The 24652-nt window shown below is 44.8% G+C and overlaps 1 protein-coding gene and 1 pseudogene across 5 annotated transcripts in view; one reads left to right on the plus strand and one right to left on the minus strand.

Annotated features, from left to right (window-relative positions):
- LOC118394930 (rho GTPase-activating protein 12-like) overlaps positions 1–24652 on the plus strand; it is a 232701-nt gene that overhangs the window by 184993 nt on the left and 23056 nt on the right. For all 5 annotated transcript variants that reach the window (XM_052464088.1, XM_052464086.1, XM_052464087.1 and 2 more), the window contains exons 3-4: positions 18736–18879; positions 19144–19278. In XM_052464088.1, the coding sequence (XP_052320048.1) occupies positions 18736–18879; positions 19144–19278 (279 nt within the window). The remainder of the gene's footprint in view (positions 1–18735; positions 18880–19143; positions 19279–24652) is intronic.
- The window catches only part of LOC118394931 (zinc finger E-box-binding homeobox 1-like), a 209441-nt pseudogene that overhangs the window by 126821 nt on the left and 57968 nt on the right, over positions 1–24652 (minus strand).

Below are 24652 nucleotides of genomic sequence, written 5' to 3' on the forward strand. Positions count from 1 at the left end.
GAGAGGTCAGATGAGGTGGAGTTACAGTAGGTTAAGTAGAGGACGAGATGAGGTAGTGTTACAGTAGGTTAGGTAGAGGACGAGGAGGGGTAGTGTTGCAGTAGGTAGATGACGAGATGAGGTAGTGTTACAGTAGGTAGAGGATGAGGTGGAGTTACAGTAGGGTAGGTAGAGGACGAGATGAGGTAGTGTTACAGTAGGTTAGGTAGAGGACGAGGAGAGGTAAGATGAGGTGGAGTTACAGTAGGTTAGGTAGATGACGAGATGAGGTAGTGTTACAGTAGGTTAGGTAGAGGACGAGGAGAGGTAGTGTTGCAGTAGGTAGAGGACGAGTAGAGGTAGTGTTACAGTAGGTAGATGACGAGATGAGGTAGTGTTACAGTAGGTAGATGACGAGATGAGGTAGTGTTACAGTAGGTAGAGGATGAGGTGGAGTTACAGTAGGGTAGGTAGAGGACGAGATGAGGTAGTGTTACAGTAGGTTAGGTAGAGGACGAGGAGAGGTAGTGTTGCAGTAGGTAGATGACTAGATGAGGTAGTGTTACAGTAGGTAGAGGATGAGGTGGAGTTACAGTAGGGGTAGGTAGAGGACGAGATGAGGTAGTGTTACAGTAGGTTAGGTAGAGGACGAGATGAGGTGGAGTTACAGTAGGTTATGTATAGGACGAGATGAGGTAGTATTTCAGTAGGTTAGGTAGAGGATGAGGAGAGGTAAGATGAGGTGGTGTTACAGTAGGTAGAGGACGAGTAGAGGTAGTGTTACAGTAGGTAGGGGATGAGGAGAGGTGGTGTTACAGTAGGTAGGGGATGAGGAGAGGTAGTGTTACAGTAGTTAGAGGACGAGATGAGGTAGTGGTACAGTAGGTTAGGTAGAGGACGAGGAGAGGTAATGTTACAGTAGGTAGAGGACGAGGAGAGGTAGTGTTACAGTAGGTTAGGTAGAGGACAAGGAGAGGTGGTGTACAGTAGTTAGGGGACGAGGTGAGGTGGTGTTACAGTAGGTAGGGGATAAGGAGAGGTAAGATGAGGAGAGGTGGTGTTGCAGTAGGTAAGATGAGGAGAGGTGGTGCTACAGTAGGTAAGATGAGGAGAGGTGGTGCTACAGTAGGTAAGATGAGGAGAGGTGGTGTTACAGTAGGTAAGATGAGGAGAGGTGGTGCTACAGTAGGTAAGATGAGGAGAGGTGGTGCTACAGTAGGTAAGATGAGGAGAGGTGGTGCTACAGTAGGTAAGATGAGGAGAGGTAGTGTTACAGTAGGTAGGGGACGAGGAGAGGTGGTGTTACAGTAGGTAAGATGAGGAGAGGTGGTGCTACAGTAGGTAAGATGAGGAGAGGTGGTGCTACAGTAGGTAAGATGAGGAGAGGTAGTGTTACAGTAGGTAGGGGACGAGGAGAGGTGGTGTTACAGTAGGTAAGATGAGGAGAGGTGGTGCTACAGTAGGTAAGATGAGGAGAGGTGGTGTTACAGTAGGTAAGATGAGGAGAGGTGGTGCTACAGTAGGTAAGATGAGGAGAGGTAGTGTTACAGTAGGTAGGGGACGAGGAGAGGTGGTGTTACAGTAGGTAAGATGAGGAGAGGTGGTGCTACAGTAGGTAAGATGAGGAGAGGTGGTGCTACAGTAGGTAAGATGAGGAGAGGTAGTGTTACAGTAGGTAGGGGACGAGGAGAGGTGGTGTTACAGTAGGTAAGATGAGGAGAGGTGGTGCTACAGTAGGTAGGGGACGAGGAGAGGTGGTGGTACAGTAGGTAATATGAGGAGAGGCGGTGCTACAGTAGGTAGGGGACGAGGAGAGGTGGTGTTACAGTAGGTAAGATGAGGAGAGGTGGTGCTACAGTAGGTAAGATGAGGAGAGGTGGTGCTACAGGAGGTAAGATGAGGAGAGGTGGTGCTACAGTAGGTAGGGGACGAGGAGAGGTGGTGTTACAGTAGGTAAGATGAGGAGAGGTGGTGCTACAGTAGGTAGGGGACGAGGAGAGGTGGTGTTACAGTAGGTAAGATGAGGAGAGGTGGTGCTACAGTAGGTAGGGGACGAGGAGAGGTGGTGTTACAGTAGGTAAGATGAGGAGAGGTGGTGCTACAGTAGGTAGGGGACGAGGAGAGGTGGTGTTACAGTAGGTAAGATGAGGAGAGGTGGTGCTACAGTAGGTAGGGGACGAGGAGAGGTGGTGTTACAGTAGGTAAGATGAGGAGAGGTGGTACTACAGTAGGTAGGGGACAAGGAGCGGTGGTGTACAGTACCTGGGTTACTCTTTTTGCCTGTTCAATCAAATCCAGCTCTCTTTGTGAATGAGGAAGAAGTAAAGGGGACAGGATATGTGTGTGTACATATGTGTACTTACCTTGCTTTTGTGTGCATGCTTATGTGTGATTTAGGTGAACCTGTAACACTTATGTATGTTAGTTTGTGCACTCTCACTGATATACAGTAGAGCAGGTTGCTGTGCAGCATTGGGGTTGTAGTACTGAAACTCCTGACTTACACCATTTTACTAGTCCTGGATTTGGAGTCACACTCAAAATTTAAGTGGAAAACCACACTACAGGCTTTTCCCACTTTGATGTAATGTCCTGAAAACAAGTCAAAATAAGGCTCAGTAGTGTGTGTGGCCTCCACGTGCCTGTATGACCTCCCTACAACGCCTGGGCATGCTCCTGATGAGGTGGCGGATGGTCTCCTGAGGGATCTCCTCCCGGACCTGGACTAAAGCATCCGCCAACTCCTGGACAGTCTATGGTGCAACATGGCGTTGGTGGATGGAGCGAGACATGATGTCCCAGATGTGCTCAATTGGATTCAGGTCTGGGGAATGGGCGGGCCAGTCCATAGCATCAATGCCTTCCTCTTGCAGGAACTACTGACACACTCCAGCCACATGAGGTCTAGCATTGTCTTGCATTAGGAGGAACCCAGGGCCAACCGCACCAGCATATGGTCTCACAAGGGGTCTGAGGATCTCATCTCGGTACCTAATGGCAGTCAGGCTACCTCTGGCGAGCACATGGAGGGCTATGCGGCCCCACAAAGAAATGCCACCCCACACCATGACTGACCCACCGCCAAACCGGTCATGCTGGAGGATGTTGCAGGCAGCAGAACGTTCTCCACGGCGTCTCCAGACTCTGTCACGTCTGTCACATGTGCTCAGTGTGAACCTGCTTTCATCTGTGAAGAGCACAGGGCGCCAGTAGTGAATTTGCCAATCTTGGTGTTCTCTGGCAAATGCCAAACATCCTGCACAGTGTTGGGCTGTAAGCACAACCCCCACCTGTGGAAGTCGGGCCTTCATACCACCCTCATGGAGTCTGTTTCTGACCGTTTGAGCAGACACATGCACATTTGTGGCCTGCTGGAGGTCATTTTGCAGGGCTCTGGCAGTGCTCCTCCTGCTCCTCCTTGCACAAAGGCGGAGGTAGCGGTCCTGCTGCTGGGTTGTTGCCCTCCTATGGCCTCCTCCACGTCTCCTGATATACTGGCATGTCTCCTGGTAGCGCCTCCATGCTCTGGACACTACGCTGATAGACACAGCAAACCTTCTTGCCACAGCTCGCATTGATGTGCCATCCTGGATGAGCTGCACGACCTGAGCCACTTGTGTGGGTTGTAGACTCCGTCTCATGCTACCACTAGAGTGAAAGCACCGCCAGCATTCAAAAGTGACCAAAACATCAGCCAGGAAGCATAGGAACTGAGAAGTGGTCTTTGGTCACCACCTGTAGAACCACTCCTTTATTGGGGGTGTCTTGCTAATTGCCTATAATTTTCACCTGTTGTCTATTCCATTTGCACAACAGCATGTGAAATGTATTGTCAATCAGTGTTGCTTCCTAAGTTGACAGTTTGATTTCACAGAAGTGTGATTGACTTGGAGTTACATTGTGTTGTTTAAGTGTTCCCTTTATTTTTTTGAGCAGTGTATATATATATATATATATGACTAGATAAATATATATATAGACTAGATAAATATATATATAGACTAGATAAATATGAAGTCTGGCAGCCAAGCTGGCCAGGGCAGTCTAATATTAAGCTAATATATTCACTGTCACTGTTGGACCAATCACCTCCTCCCTCTCTCTCCTCTCTCTCTCTCTCTCTCTCTCTCTATGTCTCTGTCCCTCTGTCTCTTTCTTTCTCGTCCTCCCTCTCTCCCTGAGTGTGTGACTGTGGTTGGGTTAGCTGCAGCCAGAGGGTGAGAGTGGCCCACTCAGTATGCAGCAACAGCCCCGCTGGCAGAAAAGAGAGTGAGAGGAGCTGGAGAAGGAGGGAAATAGAGAGTGGGAGGGAGAGAGAGAGAAACAGAAGTAGAGAAACTGAGAGAAAGGCTGGCACAGAGACACACACACACACGGAGGGTGAGAGAAAGACCCCTGCAGGTCTCCTATCTGGAATTTGCTGCATCAGCCCCCAGCAGCCCTCAGCCTAGGCTGTAATTTGTCATTTGGAATGTGCTCATTGTTTATCCTGTCTGCTCCTAAATCACAGTGATAGTGAGAGATGCTGCATAATTGACTGCACTGCGGACAGTGCTGTGGCGTGCTGCAAGGGTACAGTCATTCATTCTTTGAAATGACTTTGTGTGTGTTCGCTCTGGGATGTCAGTAGCTCTATCACTGTACAGCAGATAAACTGAAGCCACAGAGGTGTAATTGTCTGATCATTTCATTTCATTGAACACGTCTGTTCCGCAAGGGAGCACTATTGAGTCACCCAATGGCTGCATCTCAAATGCACCATATTCCTAATAAAGTCCAATGCTTTTGACCAAAGCTCTTTGGGCCCCGGTCAAAAAGTAGTTCCGTATTCTAGGGAATAGGGTGCCATTTAGGAAACCATTTTATGTCCAGTGGTCCCATTGTGTACTTCAGGGTTGAGACTGAGAGAGTATTGATCCAGAGCCCAGTCTGTCCAGTCAGTCTCCATGCTCCCAGATGTCCATCTGTCCACCAGCTGGTGGGCTCCATACAATACAACTGATGACATGGAGTAAAAACATAAATGAACCTATGTGTGTCCCAAATGTCATCCTATTCCCTATATAGTGCACTACTTTTAACCAGGGCTCTATGCACCAGTCTACAACTACTGTACCCAACTGCAAACTCTGGCACTGTTTGTTCAAATACCTTTATCCTTAAGAACACATCCTGGATCAGTCATATGAGTGTGTTCCATAGGTGGGATATCAGGGTAATGTGAAAGTGTAGACTCGTTGATTTGACGATTTAAAAACATCACTGACGTCATAACATTGACGATTTTAAACATAACTGTCACCTCAGAAGAAGGGCGGGGGAGGCTTAGTTGGGAGTTTCCTAACCACCATTATTCCCTACAGTGAAATTACACACACAAACACTGCAGATGAATGATGATATTCTGTCTGGCTGAGAGAGAGAGGAGTGTTCCTGTGGTTTTGTGGCTGATCAAATGAGGATTCTATTTAACTGATGCTTAATGGCGACAGGACCTCCCTCCCCTTAGAGAACACACACACACACACACACACACACACACTGGATGGTTGGACAGAGGGCAGCGTGGCTTCCTGAGGGGTCAATTAGGACCAGAGAGCTATGAGAGCCTTTACACTCGGGTTGAAAATGACATATTTAGGCACTGATAAAAGACTACATTTGAACCTAGTGGCTGTACAGTAACATGCAAGACATGACGTCAGACCTGGGTTTTGTTGACAGCCGTTCTGAACTTGAGCTCTCTTCCCTCCTGTTAACTTGAGCTTCCCTCCCTCCCGTTTGTTGCAAATGTATTTTGAAAGTTTAGACGTTGAGGATTATAATAAATAATGCCAAACACTCTTGAGTCCAAATGTGTATTTCATATTTCCATATAATAAAACTCATGTCATATACAATGTTGATGATCACTATGTTTGATGTACAGTTACAAGAAGACATGGTATCATAGCCTGGGTTAGCCTAACACTGTAATATCGTATTTGATTGAATAGCTAGTCATGTTGGCAACAGAAGAAGACATGGTATCATAGCCTGGGTTAGCCTAACACTGTAATATCGTATTTGATTGAATAGCTAGTCATGTTGGCAACAGAAGAAGACATGGTATCATAGCCTGGGTTAGCCTAACACTGTAATATCGTATTTGATTGAATAGCTAGTCATGTTGGCAACAGAAGAAGACATGGTATCATAGCCTGGGTTAGCCTAACACTGTAATATTGTATTTGATTGAATAGCTAGTCATGTTGGCAACAGAAGAAGACATGGTATCATAGCCTGGGTTAGCCTAACACTGTAATATCGTATTTGATTGAATAGCTAGTCATGTTGGCAACAGAAGAAGACATGGTATCATAGCCTGGGTTAGCCTAACACTGTAATATCGTATTTGATTGAATAGCTAGTCATGTTGGCAACAGAAGAAGACATGGTATCATAGCCTGGGTTAGCCTAACACTGTAATATCGTATTTGATTGAATAGCTAGTCATGTTGGCAACAGAAGAAGACATGGTATCATAGCCTGGGTTAGCCTAACACTGTAATATCGTATTTGATTGAATAGCTAGTCATGTTGGCAACAGAACAACTGTTGCTCACCTGACCCAGATTTAGATTTATAATCGACCATTTTTGGATTGTGTTAACAACAGTTATTGTGTGATGGTGTTGATGCAGGGTTGTGTTCCAGCTAGGAGAGTTAAGAAAAACCAACACTTTATAGTTGAATAATCTTCTTTGAGTCATTAAAGTGCATTGTAATGACATTGAAATGTGCACACTATGGAGAGGTGTGTGGCCACTTGGAGACACCAATTAGTCCTCTCACTCAGACCCTTGTAATGACATTGAAATGTGCACACTATGGAGAGGTGTGTGGCCACTTGGAGACACCAGTTAGTCCTCTCACTCAGACCCTTGTAATTGAGACATAACACAGTTTTACTTCTGTATTTACTGCAGTTGCAGAGGGCCTTCCTTCTAAATGATTTATGTAACCAACTAAACCAAGTCAACGCCAACGGTTGTAGGTCAATGTACAAGATACATTTGAGTGTTTCCTTTCCTTTCTCTGCTGATTTCTTTCCTCTTTTCCCTTCCTTCCGGCCTTTTCCCTTTCGGTTTACTATTATTTACTTTATCATGGTTTTAGTGGTTGGATAATAAATACTGGTCAGCCGAATGTTTACCTGTAGGCCTATTCCAATCCCATTGTGGTTTAGAGAGACACATTTTGAGAGAAGTTCCATTTGGAACAGTTTCATTTATATGTCATTTCATAAATGCTCCTCTGATAAACACTTTATATATCCTAGGGGTTGCCTAGTAGGGAACCAACCATTTGTCCAGAAAAACTCCCGGGGCCTCATTTATCAATCGGGCATGGACACAAATATGTGCGTAAACCATGCGGGGGAGCACCTCTACGCAAAGTGTGAGATTTATCAATATGAATGTTTGCTTGAGAGTGTGTGTCAATTTGCACATAGCCATGACCATGCATACACATGTTGCCAAGTGGTGGAATAAGGGAACTGCTTTTCAAGCATAGCCTCGTGAATGGGGAAAATATACTGGTTCTTCCTTTAAAAGTTTAGAGCTTATGCTGCGACTGTTTGTGGTAAATTGCGTCATTCTGTCTCTGCACCACACTATCACAAGGGGGAGTTAGAATGCTGATCTACCGGTAGTCTAAACTGTGGCACAAATTGACTGTCTTTCGTAAATTAATGGAGGTGTGAATGTTTCAGTCCGAGACACTCTCTTCTCTGCCACTAGAGTACTGCATCAGGCAAAAACAACAAAAATTGCTGGCGGTAGTCCTGGAGTTAAGAGAGTACTTGGGTACATTTACATTTACATTTAAGTCATTTAGCAGATGCTCTTATCCAGAGCGACTTACAAATTGGTGCATTCACCTTATGACATCCAGTGGAACAGCCACTTTACAATAGTGCATCTAAATCTTTTAAGGGGGGTGAGAAGGATTACTTTATCCTATCCTAGGTATTCCTTAAAGAGGTGGGGTTTCAGGTTTCTCTGGAAGGTGGTGATTGACTCCGCTGTCCTGGCGTCGTGAGGGAGTGTGTTCCACCATTGGGGAGCCAGAGCAGCGAACAGTTTTGACTGGGCTGAGCGGGAACTGTACTTCCTCAGTGGTAGGGAGGCGAGCAGGCCAGAGGTGGATGAACGCAGTGCCCTTGTTTGGGTGTAGGGCCTGATCAGAGCCTGGAGGTACTGAGGTGCCGTTCCCCTCACAGCTCCGTAGGCAAGCACCATGGTCTTGTAGCGGATGCGAGCTTCAACTGGAAGCCAGTGGAGAGAGCGGAGGAGCGGGGTGACGTGAGAGAACTTGGGAAGGTTGAACACCAGATGGGCTGCGGCGTTCTGGATAATATAATAATAATAATAATATATGCCATTTAGCTGACGCTTTTATCCAAAGCGACTTACAGTCATGTGTGCATACATTCTACGTATGGGTGGTCCCGGGAATCGATCCCACTACCCTGGCGTTACAAGCGCCATGCTCTACCAACTGAGCCACAGAAGGACCACAGGATGAGTTGTAGGGGTTTAATGGCACAGGCAGGGAGCCCAGCCAACAGCGAGTTGCAGTAATCCAGACGGGAGATGACAAGTGCCTGAATTAGGACCTGCGCCGCTTCCTGTGTGAGGCAGGGTCGTACTCTGCGGATGTTGTAGAGCATGAACCTACAGGAACGGGCCACCGCCTTGATGTTAGTTGAGAACGACAGGGTGTTGTCCAGGATCACGCCAAGGTTCTTAGCGCTCTGGGAGGAGGACACAATGGAGTTGTCAACCGTGATGGCGAGATCATGGAACGGGCAGTCCTTCCCGGGAGGAAGAGCAGCTCCGTCTTGCCGAGGTTCAGCTTGAGGTGGTGATCCGTCATCCACACTGATATGTCTGCCAGACATGCAGAGATGCGATTCGCCACCTGGTCATCAGAAGGGGAAAGGAGAAGATTAATTGTGTGTCGTCTGCATAGCAATGATAGGAGAGACCATGTGAGGTTATGACAGAGCCAAGTGACTTGGTGTATAGCGAGAATAGGAGAGGGCCTAGAACAGAGCCCTGGGGGACACCAGTGGTGAGAGCGTGTGGTGAGGAGACAGATTCTCGCCACGCCACCTGGTAGGAGCGACCTGTCAGGTAGGACGCAATCAAGCGTGGGCCGCGCCGGAGATGCCCAACTCGGAGAGGGTGGAGAGGAGGATCTGATGGTTCACAGTATCGAAGGCAGCCGATAGGTCTAGAAGGATGAGAGCAGAGGAGAGAGAGTTAGCTTTAGCAGTGCGGAGCGCCTCCGTGATACAGAGAAGAGCAGTCTCAGTTGAATGACTAGTCTTGAAACCTGACTGATTTGGATCAAGAAGGTCATTCTGAGAGAGATAGCGGGAGAGCTGGCCAAGGACGGCACGTTCAAGACTTTTTGGAGAGAAAAGAAAGAAGGGATACTGGTCTGTAGTTGTTGACATCGGAGGGATCGAGTGTAGGTTTTTTCAGAAGGGGTGCAACTCTCGCTCTCTTGAAGACGGAAGGGACGTAGCCAGCGGTCAGGGATGAGTTGATGAGCGAGGTGAGGTAAGGGAGAAGGTCTCCGGAAATGGTCTGGAGAAGAGAGGAGGGGATAGGGTCGAGCGGGCAGGTTGTTGGGCGGCCGGCCGTCACAAGATGCGAGATTTCATCTGGAGAGAGAGGGGAGAAAGAGGTCAGAGCACAGGGTAGGGCAGTGTGAGCAGAACCAGCGGTGTCGTTTGACTTAGCAAACGAGGATCGGATGTCGTCGACCTTCTTTTCAAAATGGTTGACGAAGTCATCTGCAGAGAGGGAGGAGGGGGGGGGAGGATTCAGGAGGGAGGAGAAGGTGGCAAAGAGCTTCCTAGGGTTAGAGGCAGATGCTTGGAATTTAGAGTGGTAGAAAGTGGCTTTAGCAGCAGAGACAGAGGAGGAAAATGTAGAGAGGAGGGAGCGAAAGGATGCCAGGTCCGCAGGGAGGCGAGTTTTCCTCCATTTCCGCTCGGCTGCCCGGAGCCCTGGGTAAATACAATGGCGCAATAACCCTTGGGCTTTTGGTTTCTATCCCCCTAAAAACAGACATAAATAATTATAATTAACAAACTGACTTTATTTACCACAGTGTTAAAGAGTGATAGCTCCTCTATATAAAGGCAGTTTCTGAAACACGGAGTCCTTCTTTGCTGATGTGATGAAGAAACTGAATGAAAAAGTCCAGCGTGGATTTGTCAGCATAAAGCTGAGCGACTCACTCATTTGTGGCTTTGGACCAAAATAATTAAGTACAAACATTCTTTCTGATAGTCTTTTAATAAAGAAATGTTTTGACCAAGTTAATCTGCTGCTGTTGTGTGTGTTCAAATGTTTTGTGACATTATGGTTACATTGAAGAATGTAAACAAAATAGTTAGTCAGAGTTTAGTCCTGTTGTAAAGTGTGTAGCTTAAATGCCAAGAAAGAGCAAACTTGCAATTCAGTGATATATTTTGTACCACTGTAGATGCTATGTATTTATTTTTACAATACACTTCTCGGTTTACAGTAGTGATGGACAGCTGGAGGTATTTAGAAACAAAATCAAACACTTGTTTTTCACAAGTGTAGCAGGTTGTAAACAACGTTTTCACTCCAAGAATATGAATGGTAAATGACTGTATTCATCCAATACATTGGAATACAAAAGAAGCCATCCACCCATGATGGGCTATTAGCAGGACAATAGACTCTTGCCAAGAAGGATGTCAATAAGGAGGGTAGGAAGAGCATTGTAATTAAAGACACCACACAGTAGCCTAATAAACACATGCATTTTGAAAAAAAAAATTGAAATCAATACTATATTCCTATCACAGTAGATGCTGTGTTTTTGGTTGATGACGAAGCCTCACACAGTAAAAAAAAAAAAAACATATTTAGAATTAATTCCTGAATTACATGTTGCAGTTTATTAATTGTTTAATTAGTCAAGGCTCCTTTCTCAATAGCCTACCCGTGTGTGGTCAACTATTTCAGCACCATTTCGTAATCTTGATTATTTTCACTGAATCTCTGTTTGGGTATTGGTTAGCTTACAGTTAGGGTGTGGAAATGTTTGCTCCTCACTGGCAGTCACTTAGTAGCCTACAGTAGGTCTTATTCCCTACTGGAAACCCTGAGGCCTGTACAGGCCATTGTAAAATGTATCTTTGTGTTATTCTTCGGAATAGAAACACCATAATATGAATCAAATTAATTCATCTACATGAATAAAAATCAATCCCATTATAGTCTGTTCTAAGAAAGGTTTTAAAGTGTCTAGTACAGCTAATATTAAAAACAGTCAAATGCCTTCGTGAATTTAATCGCTTTAGCGATTATGTTGCGATTTATTTAAGAAATAAGGCAGGAGGGGTTTATGGGCTAAGGGCTGTTCTTGGATATTGCCATATACCACACACCGTTGAGGTGCATTATCGCTATGATATACTGGTTACAAACGTAGTTAGAGCCAGTGCTGTTTTGTCATACCTGTGGTATACGGTCTGATGTACTACGGCTGTCAGCCAATCAACATTCAGGACTCGAACCACCCAGTTTATAATCATTGCTAAATTATTCAAGGGTCCCTTTGTTATTTTGTTTTATAACTAAAGTGCTTGACTTTTTAAAGACATGGACGACTTGTGTGCTTTGCCAATAAGTAAGTTACGCTGAAACAGCTACAGTAAACATGACTCCAGCTCCATGTGATTTCAATAACTTAGCTTCTCAAAGATGCCCTCTGGTGGTCGAACTAGCATTTAACTAGTGTTAATGGCAACAATGGGTGACAGTTAAATAACATTCTATAAAATTCTGCGGCACCTGCAAGCTGTGCTGCAGTATGACGCAACTTTTAAAGGAAGGACCACTGTCTGACTTTTTTTTGCAGAAAGTACAGATTGGCTCATCAGATATCGCTTTCGTAAAACTAATCTTATAGGATTTTTGCAGGGATTTAAAACCTACTTTAGAAAGGCAAACGCATGCTATTCAGGTGCACATCCGAGTGCTATCCACCCTCTGGTATTTAGCAACGGCCACTTTTCAGTGGGAGTTTGCCGATCGGCACCTCACAGCCCTCGATGAGCCGATGTTTTGGATGCAATCTTCAGCAAAACTAACAGTTACATACAATTTCCGTACACCTTCGCACAACAGGTTGAAGCCAAGAGGGGTTTCTTTTCCAAATATAAACAACGCAATTAGAAATCACCATCCCAAATTGAGTTCAACTATGTGAACAGAAAAGGCTTCCACTCACTTAATGTGCAGGTGATAGGTGATGTGATGCGCAAAAGACGCTGCTGAATGTGGTGTCGAGGTTGCCAGGTGGAACACACGACTCATTCTTTCTGCAGAACAGCAATGTTGGCATAAATACAAGAATGAGGGAGCTTTGGAGGATGGATGGCTTATTGGTGAAACAACTTGAATTATCCTAAAGATCCTCTCTTCGTAGCTGTTTTCATTTCTACTGGTCTTGCCACAACTGAGTGAGCCAAATCAAACCTTTTGGTTGTACTCAACCTCTGACACAAGCACCTCTATTTCAATCTCGGAAAGATTTTGGGTTGCACCAATGTATTTCATGTTACAGCATTGTATTTTCCCACATGCTTTAAAGTGATTATTTTGACCATACAGTTGAAGTCAGAAGTTTACATACACTTAGGTTGGAGTCATTAAAACTCGTTTTTCAACCACTCCACAAATGTCTTGTTAACAAACTATAGTTTTGGCATGTTGGTTAGGACATCTACTTTGTGCATGACACAAGTAATTTATCCACCAATTGTTTACAGACAGATTATTTCACTTATAATTCACTGTATCACAATTCCAGTGGGTCAGACATTTACATACACTATGCTGACTGTGCCTTTAAACAGCTTGGAAAATTCCAGAAAAGGAAGCTTTAGAAGCTTCTGATAGGCTAATTGACATAATTTGAGTCAATTGGAGGTGTACCTGTGCCTTTCAAGGCCTACCTTCAAACTCAGTGCCTCTTTCCTTGACATCATGGGAAAATCTAAAGAAATCAGCCAAGACCTCAGAAGAAAATGGTAGACCTCCTCACGTCTGGTTCATCCCTGGGAGCAGTTTCCAAACGCCTGAAGGTACCACGTTCACCTGTACAAACAATAGTACGCAAATATAAACACCTTGGGACCACGCAGCCGTCATACCGCTCAGGAAGGAGACACGTTCTGTCTCCTAGAGATGAACGTACTTTGCTGCGAAAATTGCAAATCAATCCAAGAACAACAGCAAAGGACCTTTTGAAGATGCTGGAGGAAACAGGTACAAATGTGTCTATATCCACAGTAAAACGAGTCCTATATCGACATAACCTGAAAGGCCGCTCAGCAAGGAAGAAGCCACTGCTCCAAAACGACAAAAAAAAAAAGACAGACTACGGTTTGCAAATGCACATGGGGACAAAGATCGTACTTTTTGTCCTCTGGTCTGATGAAACAAAAATAGATGGAATCATGAGGTAGGAAAGTTATGTGGATATATTAAAGCAACATCTCATCTCATCAGTCGGGAAGTAAAAACTTGGTCGCAAATGGGTTTTCCAAATGGACAATGACCCCAAGCATACTTCCGAAGTTGTGGAAAAATGGCTTAAGGACAATAAAGTCAAGCTATTGGAGTGGCCATCACAAAGCCCTGACCTCAATCCTATAGAGCATGTGTGGGCAGAACTGAAAAGGCTTGTGCGAGCGAAGCCTACAAACCTGACTCAGTTACACCAGCTCTCTAGCTCCACAATGAAATAGGGTGCAGGCCAGGCAGCAGGCTATTAGCCAGCCTGCCAGCATAGTGGAGTCTGCCACTAGCATAGTCAGTGTAGTCAGCTCAGCTATCACCATTGAGACCGTGTCTGTGCCTCGACCTAGGTTGGGCAAAACTAAACATGGCGGTGTTCGCCTTAGCAATCTCACTAGGATAAAGACCACCTCCATTCCTGTCATTACTGAAAGAGATCATGATACCTCACATCTCAAAATAGGGCTACTTAATGTTAGATCCCTTACTTCAAAGGCAATTATAGTCAATGAACTAATCACTGATCATAATCTTGATGTGATTGGCCTGACTGAAACATGGCTTAAGCCTGATGAATTTACTGTGTTAAATGAGGCCTCACCTCCTGGCTACACTAGTGACCATATCCCCGTGCATCCCGCAAAGGCGGAGGTGTTGCTAACATTTACGATAGCAAATTTCAATTTACAAAAAAAAAAAATGACGTTTTCGTCTTTTGAGCTTCTAGTCATGAAATCTATGCAGCCTACTCAATCACTTTTTATAGCTACTGTTTACAGGCCTCCTGGGCCATATACAGCGTTTCTCACTGAGTTCCCTGAATTCCTATCAGACCTTGTAGTCATTGCAGATAATATTCTAATCTTTGGTGACTTTAATATTCACATGGAAAAGTCCACAGACCCACTCCAAAAGGCTTTTGGAGCCATCATCGACTCAGTGGGTTTTGTCCAACATGTCTCTGGACCCACTCACTGTCACAGTCATACGCTGGACCTAGTTTTGTCCCATGGAATAAATGTTGTGGATCTTAATGTTTTTCCTCATAATCCTGGACTATCGGACCACCATTTTATTACGTTTGCAATTGCAACAAATAATCTGCTCAGACCCCAACCAAGGAACATCAAAAGTCGTGCTATAAATTCACAGACAACACAAAGATTCCTTGATGCCCTTCCAGACTCCCTCTGCCTACCCAAGGACGCCAGAGGACAAAAATCCGTTAACCACCTAACTGAGGATCTCAATTTAACCTTGCGCAATACCCTAGATGCAGTTGCACCCCTAAAAACTAAAAAAATGTCTCATAAGAAACTAGCTCCCTGGTACACAGAAAATACCCGAGCTCTGAAGCAAGCTTCCAGAAAATTGGAACGGAAATGGCGCCACACCAAACTGGAAGTCTTCCGACTAGCTTGGAAGGACGGTACCGTGCAGTACCGAAGAGCCCTTACTGCTGCTCGATCGTCCTATTTTTCTAACTTAATTGAGGAAAATAAGAACAATCCGAAATTCCTTTTTGATACTGTGGCAAAGCTAACTAAAAAGCAGCATTCCCCAAGAGAGGATGACTTTCACTTTAGCAGTGATAAATTCATGAACTTCTTTGAGGAAAAGATTATGATTATTAGAAAGCAAATTACGGACTCCTCTTTAAACCTGCGTATTCCTCCAAACCTCAGTTGTCCTGAGTCTGCACAACTCTGCCAGGACCTAGGATCAAGAGAGACGCTCAAGTGTTTTAGTACTATATCTCTTGACACAATGATGAAAATAATCATGGCCTCTAAACCTTCAAGCTGTATACTGGACCCTATTCCAACTAAACTACTGAAAGAGCTGCTTCCTGTGCTTGGCCCTCCTATGTTGAACATAATAAACGGCTCTCTATCCACTGGATGTGTACCAAACTCACTAAAAGTGGCAGTAATAAAGCCTCTCTTGAAAAAGCCAAACCTTGACCCAGAAAATATAAAAAACTATCGGCCTATATCGAATCTTCCATTCCTCTCAAAGATTTTAGAGAAGGCTGTTGCGCAGCAACTCACTGCCTTCCTGAAGACAAACAATGTATACGAAATGCTTCAGTCTGGTTTTAGACCCCATCATAGCACTGAGACGGCACTTGTGAAGGTGGTAAATGACATTTTAATGGCATCGGACCGAGGCTGTGCATCTGTCCTCGTGCTCCTAGACCTTAGTGCTGCTTTTGATACCATCGATCACCACATTCTTTTGGAGAGATTGGAAACCCAAATTGGTCTACACGGACAAGTTCTGGCCTGGTTTAGATCTTATCTGTCGGAAAGATATCAGTTTGTCTCTGTGAATGGTTTGTCCTCTGACAAATCAACTGTACATTTCGGTGTTCCTCAAGGTTCTGTTTTAGGACCACTATTGTTTTCACTATATATTTTACCTCTTGGGGATGTTATTCGAAAACATAATGTAAACTTTCACTGCTATGCGGATGACACACAGCTGTACATTTCAATGAAACATGGTGAAGCCCCAAAATTGCCCTCGCTAGAAGCATGTGTTTCAGACATAAGGAAGTGGATGGCTGCAAACTTTCTACTATTAAACTCGGACAAAACAGAGATGCTTGTTCTAGGTCCCAAGAAACAAAGAGATCTTCTGTTGAATCTGACAATTAATCTTAATGGTTGTACAGTCGTCTCAAATAAAACTGTGAAGGACCTCGGCGTTACTCTGGACCCTGATCTCTCTTTTGAAGAACATATCAAGACCATTTCGAGGACAGCTTTTTTCCATCTACGTAACATTGCAAAAATCAGAAACTTTCTGTCCAAAAATGATGCAGAAAAATTAATCCATGCTTTTGTCACTTCTAGGTTAGACTACTGCAATGCTCTATTTTCCGGCTACCCGGATAAAGCACTAAATAAACTTCAGTTAGTGCTAAATACGGCTGCTAGAATCCTGACTAGAACCAAAAAATTTGATCATATTACTCCAGTGCTAGCCTCTCTACACTGGCTTCCTGTCAAAGCAAGGGCTGATTTCAAGGTTTTACTGCTAACCTACAAAGCATTACATGGGCTTGCTCCTACCTACCTCTCTGATTTGGTCCTGCCGTACATACCTACACGTACGCTACGGTCACAAGACGCAGGCCTCCTAATTGTCCCTAGAATTTCTAAGCAAACAGCTGGAGGCAGGGCTTTCTCCTATAGAGCTCCATTTTTATGGAACGGTCTGCCTACCCATGTCAGAGACGCAAACTCGGTCTCAACCTTTAAGTCTTTACTGAAGACTCATCTCTTCAGTGGGTCATATGATTGAGTGTAGTCTGGCCCAGGAGTGGGAAGGTGAACGGAAAGGCTCTGGAGCAACGAACCGCCCTTGCTGTCTCTGCCTGGCCGGTTCCCCTCTTTCCACTGGGATTCTCTGCCTCTAACCCTGTTACGGGGCTGAGTCACTGGCTTGCTGGGGCTCTCTCGTGCCGTCCCTGGGGGTGCGTCACCTGGGTGGGTTGATTCACTGTTGTGGTCGGCCTGGCTGGGTTGCCCCCCCCCCCCTTGGGTTGTACCGTGGCGGAGATCTTTGTGGGCTATACTCGGCCTTGTCTCGGGATGGTAAGTTGGTGGTTGAAGATATCCCTCTAGTGGTGTGGGGGATGTGCTTTGGCAAAGTGGGTGGGGTTATATCCTTCCTGTTTGGCCCTGTCCGGGGGTGTCCTCGGATGGGGCCACAGTGTCTCCTGACCCCTCCTGTCTCAGCCTCCAGTATTTATGCTGCAGTAGTTTATGTGTCGGGGGGCTAGGGTCAGTTTGTTATATCTGGAGTACTTCTCCTGTCCTATTCGGTGTCCTGTGTGAATCTAAGTGTGCGTTCTCTAATTCTCTCCTTCTCTCTTTCTTTCTCTCTCTCGGAGGACCTGAGCCCTAGGACCATGTCCCAGGACTACCTGACATGAGGACTCCTTGCTGTCCCCAGTCCACCTGGCCATGCTCCTGCTCCAGTTTCAACTGACCTGAGCCCTAGGACCGTGCCCCAGGACTACCTGACATGAAGGCTCCTTGCTGTCCCCAGTCCACCTGACTGTGCTGCTGCTGCAGTTTCAACTGTTCTGCCTTATTATTATTCGACCATGCTGGTCATTTATGAACATTTGAACATCTTGGTCATGTTCTGTTATAATCTCTACCCGGCACAGCCAGAAGAGGACTGGCCACCCCACATAGCCCGGTTCCTCTCTAGGTTTCTTCCTAGGTTTTGGCCTTTCTAGGGAGTTTTTCCTAGCCACCGTGCTTTTACACCTGCATTGTTTGCTGTTTGGGGTTTTAGGCTGGGTTTCTGTACAGCACTTTGAGATATCAGCTGATGTACGAAGGGCTATATAAATAAATTTGATTTGATTTGATTTGACTCTGTCAGGAGGGATGGGTCAAAATTCAACCAACTTATTGTGGGAAGCTTGTGGAAGGCTACCTGAAATGTTTGACTCAAGTTAAACAGTTTTAAAGGCAATGCTACCAAATGCTAATTGAGTGTATGTAATCTTCTGAACCACTGGGAATGTGATGAAATAAATAAAAGCTGAAATAAATCATTCTCTCCTAATTATTCTGGCATTTCACATTCTTAAAATATAGTGGTGATCCTAACTGACCTAAGACAGGGAATAATTTTTACTAGGATTAAATGTCAGGAATTGTGAAAAACTGATTTTAAATGTATTTGGCTAAGGTGTATGTAAACTTCCGACTTCAACTATATATGGTCAATGAGGGGCGTTTCTCAATGCAAATTGTCAAGGTCAAACACCAATACTAAGGCTAAGAACGTATATATCAATGGTCATCTCCTACCGACTTGCTTATAATGTTGGATTGTTTGATAAATCACTTTTTCTATGCCTGCGAACATTCAAAATTCCATTAAGTAGGATTTTAGAATAGTTTCTACGCAATATTGATAAATGAGGCCCCTGGCCCTTTCTATAAAGTACCCGATCTCAACATAACGAAGGTCAGCTGAATGCAAAAGGGGATCTTTCCTTCACTTGCAATCGCCGGACGTTCTTTCACTCCCTCATCTCTCCTCCACTGTCTCTATTAAACAAGCCATTCAACAACACCTCTCTCGCTCTCTCCCTCTGCTCCAGACTGTCTCTCCATCGGGTCAGGGTGGTAGACCGGAGTCTCCTGTCTACTCTAACCTTCAGGAGCTGAAGATCTCTCGGTCGAGCCGACCTCCCAACCCCTCCAGCTCCCCACTGCATGTCCTGGGGGACTGGGAGACACACAAGGTCTGTACTGTCACTGTGTTGTGTATTGTAACTTACGTATCATATAAGAATGCCGTCCAAATGGTTCCCTATTTAGTGCACTTCTTTTCACCATTGCCCAGCTATATAAGGAATAGGGTGCCATTTGGGATACAAGCCTATATCATGTTGCCTGGTCTACGTTTCTTTGTCATTAAACTTTTTTTAACCACCAGACAAATGTCCATTTCTTTATGAAATATTTTAATGGACAATTCAAGATTTTAAATTCAATTAAATTCCAAGGACCAGAACGGCAGACACTACTACTTCAACCGCGCCACCCAGGAGCGGACATGGAAGCCCCCCCGAGCCAAGGACGCTAGCAGTGGTAGCAGCAGCCGGGGGGAGACTCACGGCAAAGGTACTGGGGAGGCAGAGGTACGTAGATACTGGGACATATACTGTATATTGGAAACACACACACATACTTACTCAAACACACATTCAGGCACAGACACAAGCAAATGCAAACGCATGCATGAACACTAATGGAGTATGTGCTTGTACTCTCATAAGCCCATCCAAACACATTTGAAAGACTGCATTCTGGCAGTATCACAGTTATCTTTTGGAGTGGTTTGTAGAACACCACACTGCCATCTTGTGGCCAGAAGCACTCAGTGTTCCTTAAACTGTGACTCTTGTGGGTTATGTCACTGCAGTATTTTAATTTTCATGTCTAACTCTCGACACCTGGTCACAATGTTTAGAGCAGGGCTCAGTGAAATACTGTATGGGATCTCTGGCTCTCTGTGCTTTTCAGACCTGTGTTCAAATACTGTTTGAAATCATCAACAAAAAAAAATGTACATGTGCTTGATTGAGTTTGCCTGGCAAGAGTCGAAGTTTGATTAGATTTGTCTGTGCGCAGAAATATAATTATCATGACAAAATCTTCTATCAAAATCTGTCTGTTTCAGCTAGAGATATTGGCACAGTGACAAATGTTTTCTTGTTTTATCTCTTTACTCCAGCACTTTGGAGTTGAAATAATAGAATGACTGAGGTTAAAGTACAGACGGTATTTTCTTTCATATCAGGTGAACCGTTTAGAAATTACAGCACTTTTTATACAAAGTCCATTTTATGTTACCAAAAGTATTGGGACAAGTTTAGTATTTGTTCCCACATTCCTAGCACGCAATGATTACCTCAAGCTTGTGACTACAAACTTGTTGGATGCATTTCCTGTTTGTTTGAGTTGTTTTTCCTATTCTTTTGTGCCAATTGTCAATTGAATAGTAAGTAATGTATTGTCATTTTGGAGTCACTTTTATTGTAAATAAGAATAAAATGCTTCTTAACACTCCTACATTAATGTAGACGCTACCATGATTACGGATAGTCTAGAATTCATTTAGGATAAAGATGAGTGCAAAAGTTACAGATGCACAAATACATTAACAGTGGAGGTTTGCAGTTATGTTATTTGTGGGTCTGCGATTCATTCAGTGATAATACACAGCCAACCCCCCCCCCACACACACACACACACTCCCAGAAACAGTGTTTCCCACCCCTCCAGGCCTTGATTGCGGCAGTGCAATCGTCTCTGATTGATTGAGAGATTCAGAGAGCTATTATTGTTATGTAACATAATAGATGCAAAGCGTGGATGTTTACATTCAGGCACTTCTAAATGAATTTTGTAACTTTGCCCCAGAAGCATTTAACTGCAGGGCGCTCACACATCATATGGAGGAACGTGTCTTACCTGATTTAGGGGACACAGTGAAGAGGTGGGAGTTGGGGCCAATTTCATCGTAAAACATTTCCTTTGTGTTAAATACAGTCTGTGAACAAACTTAGTGTATAAACTGATGGTTCCTATTATGGGATGCCAATGTCATATTTTTCCATATTATATTCCAGTTAAAGGGTTGGTAAGATTCAATTAGATCTGTGGACAATACTTTTTTTAATGGCTTATATATATAGTGCATTCGGAAACAATTCAGACCCCTTGACCTTTTCCACATTTTGTTAGGTTACAGCCTTATTCTAAAATGGATTAATCAACCTTTTCCCTCATCAATCTACACACAATACCCCATAATGACAAAGCAAAAACAGGTGGAAATGTAAATATCACATTTACATAAGTATTCATACCCTTTTACTCAGTACTTTGTCAAAGCACCTTTGGCAGCGATTACAGCCTTGACTCTTCTTGGCTATGACGCTACAAGCTTTGGGGAGTTTCTCCCATTCTTCTTTGCAAATCCTCTCAAGCTCTGTCAGGTTGGCTGGGAGTGTTGCTGCACAGCTTTTTTTCAGGTCTCTCCAGAGATGTTCGATTGGGCCACTCAAGGACATTCAGAGACTTGTCCCGAAGCCACTCCAGCATTGTCATGGCTGTGTGCTTAGGGTTGTTGTCCTGTTCGGAAGTTGAACCTTCGCCCCAGTCTGAGGTCCTGAGCGCTCTGGAGCAGGTTTTCATCAAGGTTCTCTTTGCACTTTGCTCTGTTCATCTTTCCCTCGATCCTGACTAGTCTCTCAGTCCCCGCAGCAGATGCCAACACGATGATTCACCGTAGGGATGGTGCCAGTTTTCCTCCAGACGTGGCGCTTGGCATTCAGGCCAAATCTTGGTTTCGTCAGACCAGATAATCTTGTTTCTCATGATCTGAGAGTCCTTTAGGTGTCCTTTGGCAAACTCCATGTGGGCTGTCATGTGCCTTTTACTGAAGAGTGGCCACTCTACAATAAAGGCCTGATCCGGTGGAGTGCTTCAGAGATGGTTGTCCTTCTAGAAGGTTCTCCCATCTCCACAGAGGAACTCTGGAGCTCTGTTAGAGTGACCATTGGGTTTTTGGTCACCTCCCTGACCAAGTTCCTTCTCCCTGGATTGCTCAGTTTGGCTGGGCGGCCAGCTCTAGGAAGAGTCTTGGTGGTTCCAAACTTCTTCCATTTAAGAATGATGGAGGCCACTGTGTTCTTTGGGACATTCAATGCTGCAGAAATGTTTGGGTACCCTTCCCCAGATCTGTACCTTGACACAATCCTGTCTCTGAGCTTTACGGACAATTCCTTCGACCTCATGGCTTGTTTTTTTGCTCTGACATGCACTGTCAACTGTGGGACCTCATATTGACAGGTGTGTGCCTTTCCAAATCATGTCCAATCAATTGAATTTACAACAGGTGGACTCCAATCAAGTTGTAGAAACATCTGAAGGATGATCAGTGGAAACAGGAGTTCAATATTGAGTCTCATAGCAAAGGTATTTCTGTTTTTTATTTGTAATACATTTGCAAACATATTTCACTTTGTCCTTATGAGGTATTGTGTGTAGATTGATGAGGAAAACGATTAATTTAATACATTATGGTGTAATATGGCATATGGGCATGACATTTTGATTCCCAGTTACACTGTATTTCAATTTTGTGACAAATAGAAATTATGTAAGCAATAATAGGACCAAAGCGTATTTTACATTATTTAAGTGATATTTCAGTGAAGAACACCTCTTCAAGGGATATAGGAGACACCATATTTCTCTCTATACTCAGCCAGGGTGCAGAAGAATCATGACTAAACCAATTTAGGATGGACCGAAATGCTAGAGCCTGGAAATACCATTTTAAAGTTTGGTACAGATTGTTCTTTTCCTCTTTGCGAGTCTGTTAATTTTATCCGGGCTTGATTACCTTGCTATATACATTTTGAAACCACACTATGGATTGTAATCCCAAATGCCAGAAGGGGGAGACGAGGGAAGCATTGAACAACAGAAATTCAGCCCTGATATTATATTAATTTTGACAATAGATATTCTGCCCGTTACAGCAACTGGGATATTAGTCCATCTACTGAGGTTGGCTGAATTGATTTGAGCGTTCTGTTAAAGTTTCTGCAATGGTTTTATCTACGGAAGCATCTATTCCCAAATGTTTCAAATGGGGAAACAATTGGGATTCCATAAATAGAGAGAGAGTCCTCCATCGGGTTCCATAAGTAGAGAGAGAGTCCTCCATCGGGTTCCATAAGTAGAGAGAGAGTCCTCCATCGTGTTCCATAAGTAGAGAGAGAGTCCTCCATCGGGTTCCACAAGTAGAGAGAGAGTCCTCCATCGGGTTCCATAAGTAGAGAGAGAGTCCTCCATCGGGTTCCATAAGTAGAGAGAGAGTCCTCCATCGGGTTCCATAAGTAGAGAGAGAGTCCTCCATCGGGTTCCATAAGTAGAGAGAGAGTCCTCCATCGGGTTACATAAGTAGAGAGAGAGTCCTCCATCCATAAGGGTTCCATAAGTAGAGAGAGAGTCCTCCATCGGGTTCCATAAGTCCTCCAGGGTTCCATAAGTAGAGAGAGTCCTCCATCGGGTTCCATAAGTAGAGAGAGAGTCCTCCATCGGGTTCCATAAGTAGAGAGAGTCCTCCATCGGGTTCCATAAGTAGAGAGAGAGTCCTCCATCGGGTTCCATAAGTAGAGAGAGAGAGTCCTCCATCGGGTTCCATAAGTAGAGAGAGAGTCCTCCATCGGGTTCCATAAGTAGAGAGAGAGAGTCCTCCATCGGGTTCCATAAGTAGAGAGAGAGTCCTCCATCGGGTTCCATAAGTAGAGAGAGAGAGTCCTCCATCGGGTTCCATAAGTAGAGAGAGAGTCCTCCATCGGGTTCCATAAGTAGAGAGAGAGTCCTCCATCGGGTTCCATAAGTAGAGAGAGAGTCCTCCATCGGGTTCCATAAGTAGAGAGAGAGTCCTCCATCGGGTTCCATAAGTAGAGAGAGAGTCCTCCATCGGGTTCCATAAGTAGAGAGAGAGTCCTCCATCGGGTTCCATAAGTAGAGAGAGAGTCCTCCATCGGGTTCCATAAGTAGAGAGAGAGAGTCCTCCATCGGGTTCCATAAGTAGAGAGGTTCCATAAGTAGAGAGAGAGTCCTCCATCGGGTTCCATAAGTAGAGAGAGAGTCCTCCATCGGGTTCCATAAGTAGAGAGAGAGTCCTCCATCGGGTTCCATAAGTAGAGAGAGAGTCCTCCATCGGGTTCCATAAGTAGAGAGAGAGTCCTCCATCGGGTTCCATAAGTAGAGAGAGAGTCCTCCATCGGGTTCCATAAGTAGAGAGAGAGTCCTCCATCGGGTTCCATAAGTAGAGAGAGAGTCCTCCATCGGGTTCCATAAGAGAGAGAGTCCTCCATCGGGTTCCAGAGAGAGTCCTCCATCGGGTTCCATAAGTAGAGAGAGTCCTCCATCGGGTTCCATAAGTAGAGAGAGAGTCCTCCATCGGGTTCCATAAGTAGAGAGAGTCCTCCATCGGGTTCCATAAGTAGAGAGAGAGTCCTCCATCGGGTTCCATAAGTAGAGAGAGTCCTCCATCGGGTTCCATAAGTAGAGAGAGAGTCCTCCATCGGGTTCCATAAGTAGAGAGAGAGTCCTCCATCGGGTTCCATAAGTAGAGAGAGAGTCCTCCATCGGGTTCCATAAGTAGAGAGAGAGTGTCCTCCATCGGGTTCCATAAGTAGAGAGAGAGTCCTCCATCGGGTTCCATAAGTAGAGAGAGAGTCCTCCATCGGGTTCCATAAGTAGAGAGAGAGTCCTCCATCGGGTTCCATAAGTAGAGAGAGAGTCCTCCATCGGGTTCCATAAGTAGAGAGAGAGTCCTCCATCGGGTTCCATAAGTAGAGAGAGAGTCCTCCATCGGGTTCATAAGTAGAGAGGGTTCCATAAGTAGAGAGAGAGTCCTCCATCGGGTTCCATAAGTAGAGAGAGAGTCCTCCATCGGGTTCCATAAGTAGAGAGAGAGTCCTC

Source organism: Oncorhynchus keta, chromosome 15 (assembly GCF_023373465.1).
Source record: "Oncorhynchus keta strain PuntledgeMale-10-30-2019 chromosome 15, Oket_V2, whole genome shotgun sequence".
NCBI classification, from domain to species: domain Eukaryota; kingdom Metazoa; phylum Chordata; class Actinopteri; order Salmoniformes; family Salmonidae; genus Oncorhynchus; species Oncorhynchus keta.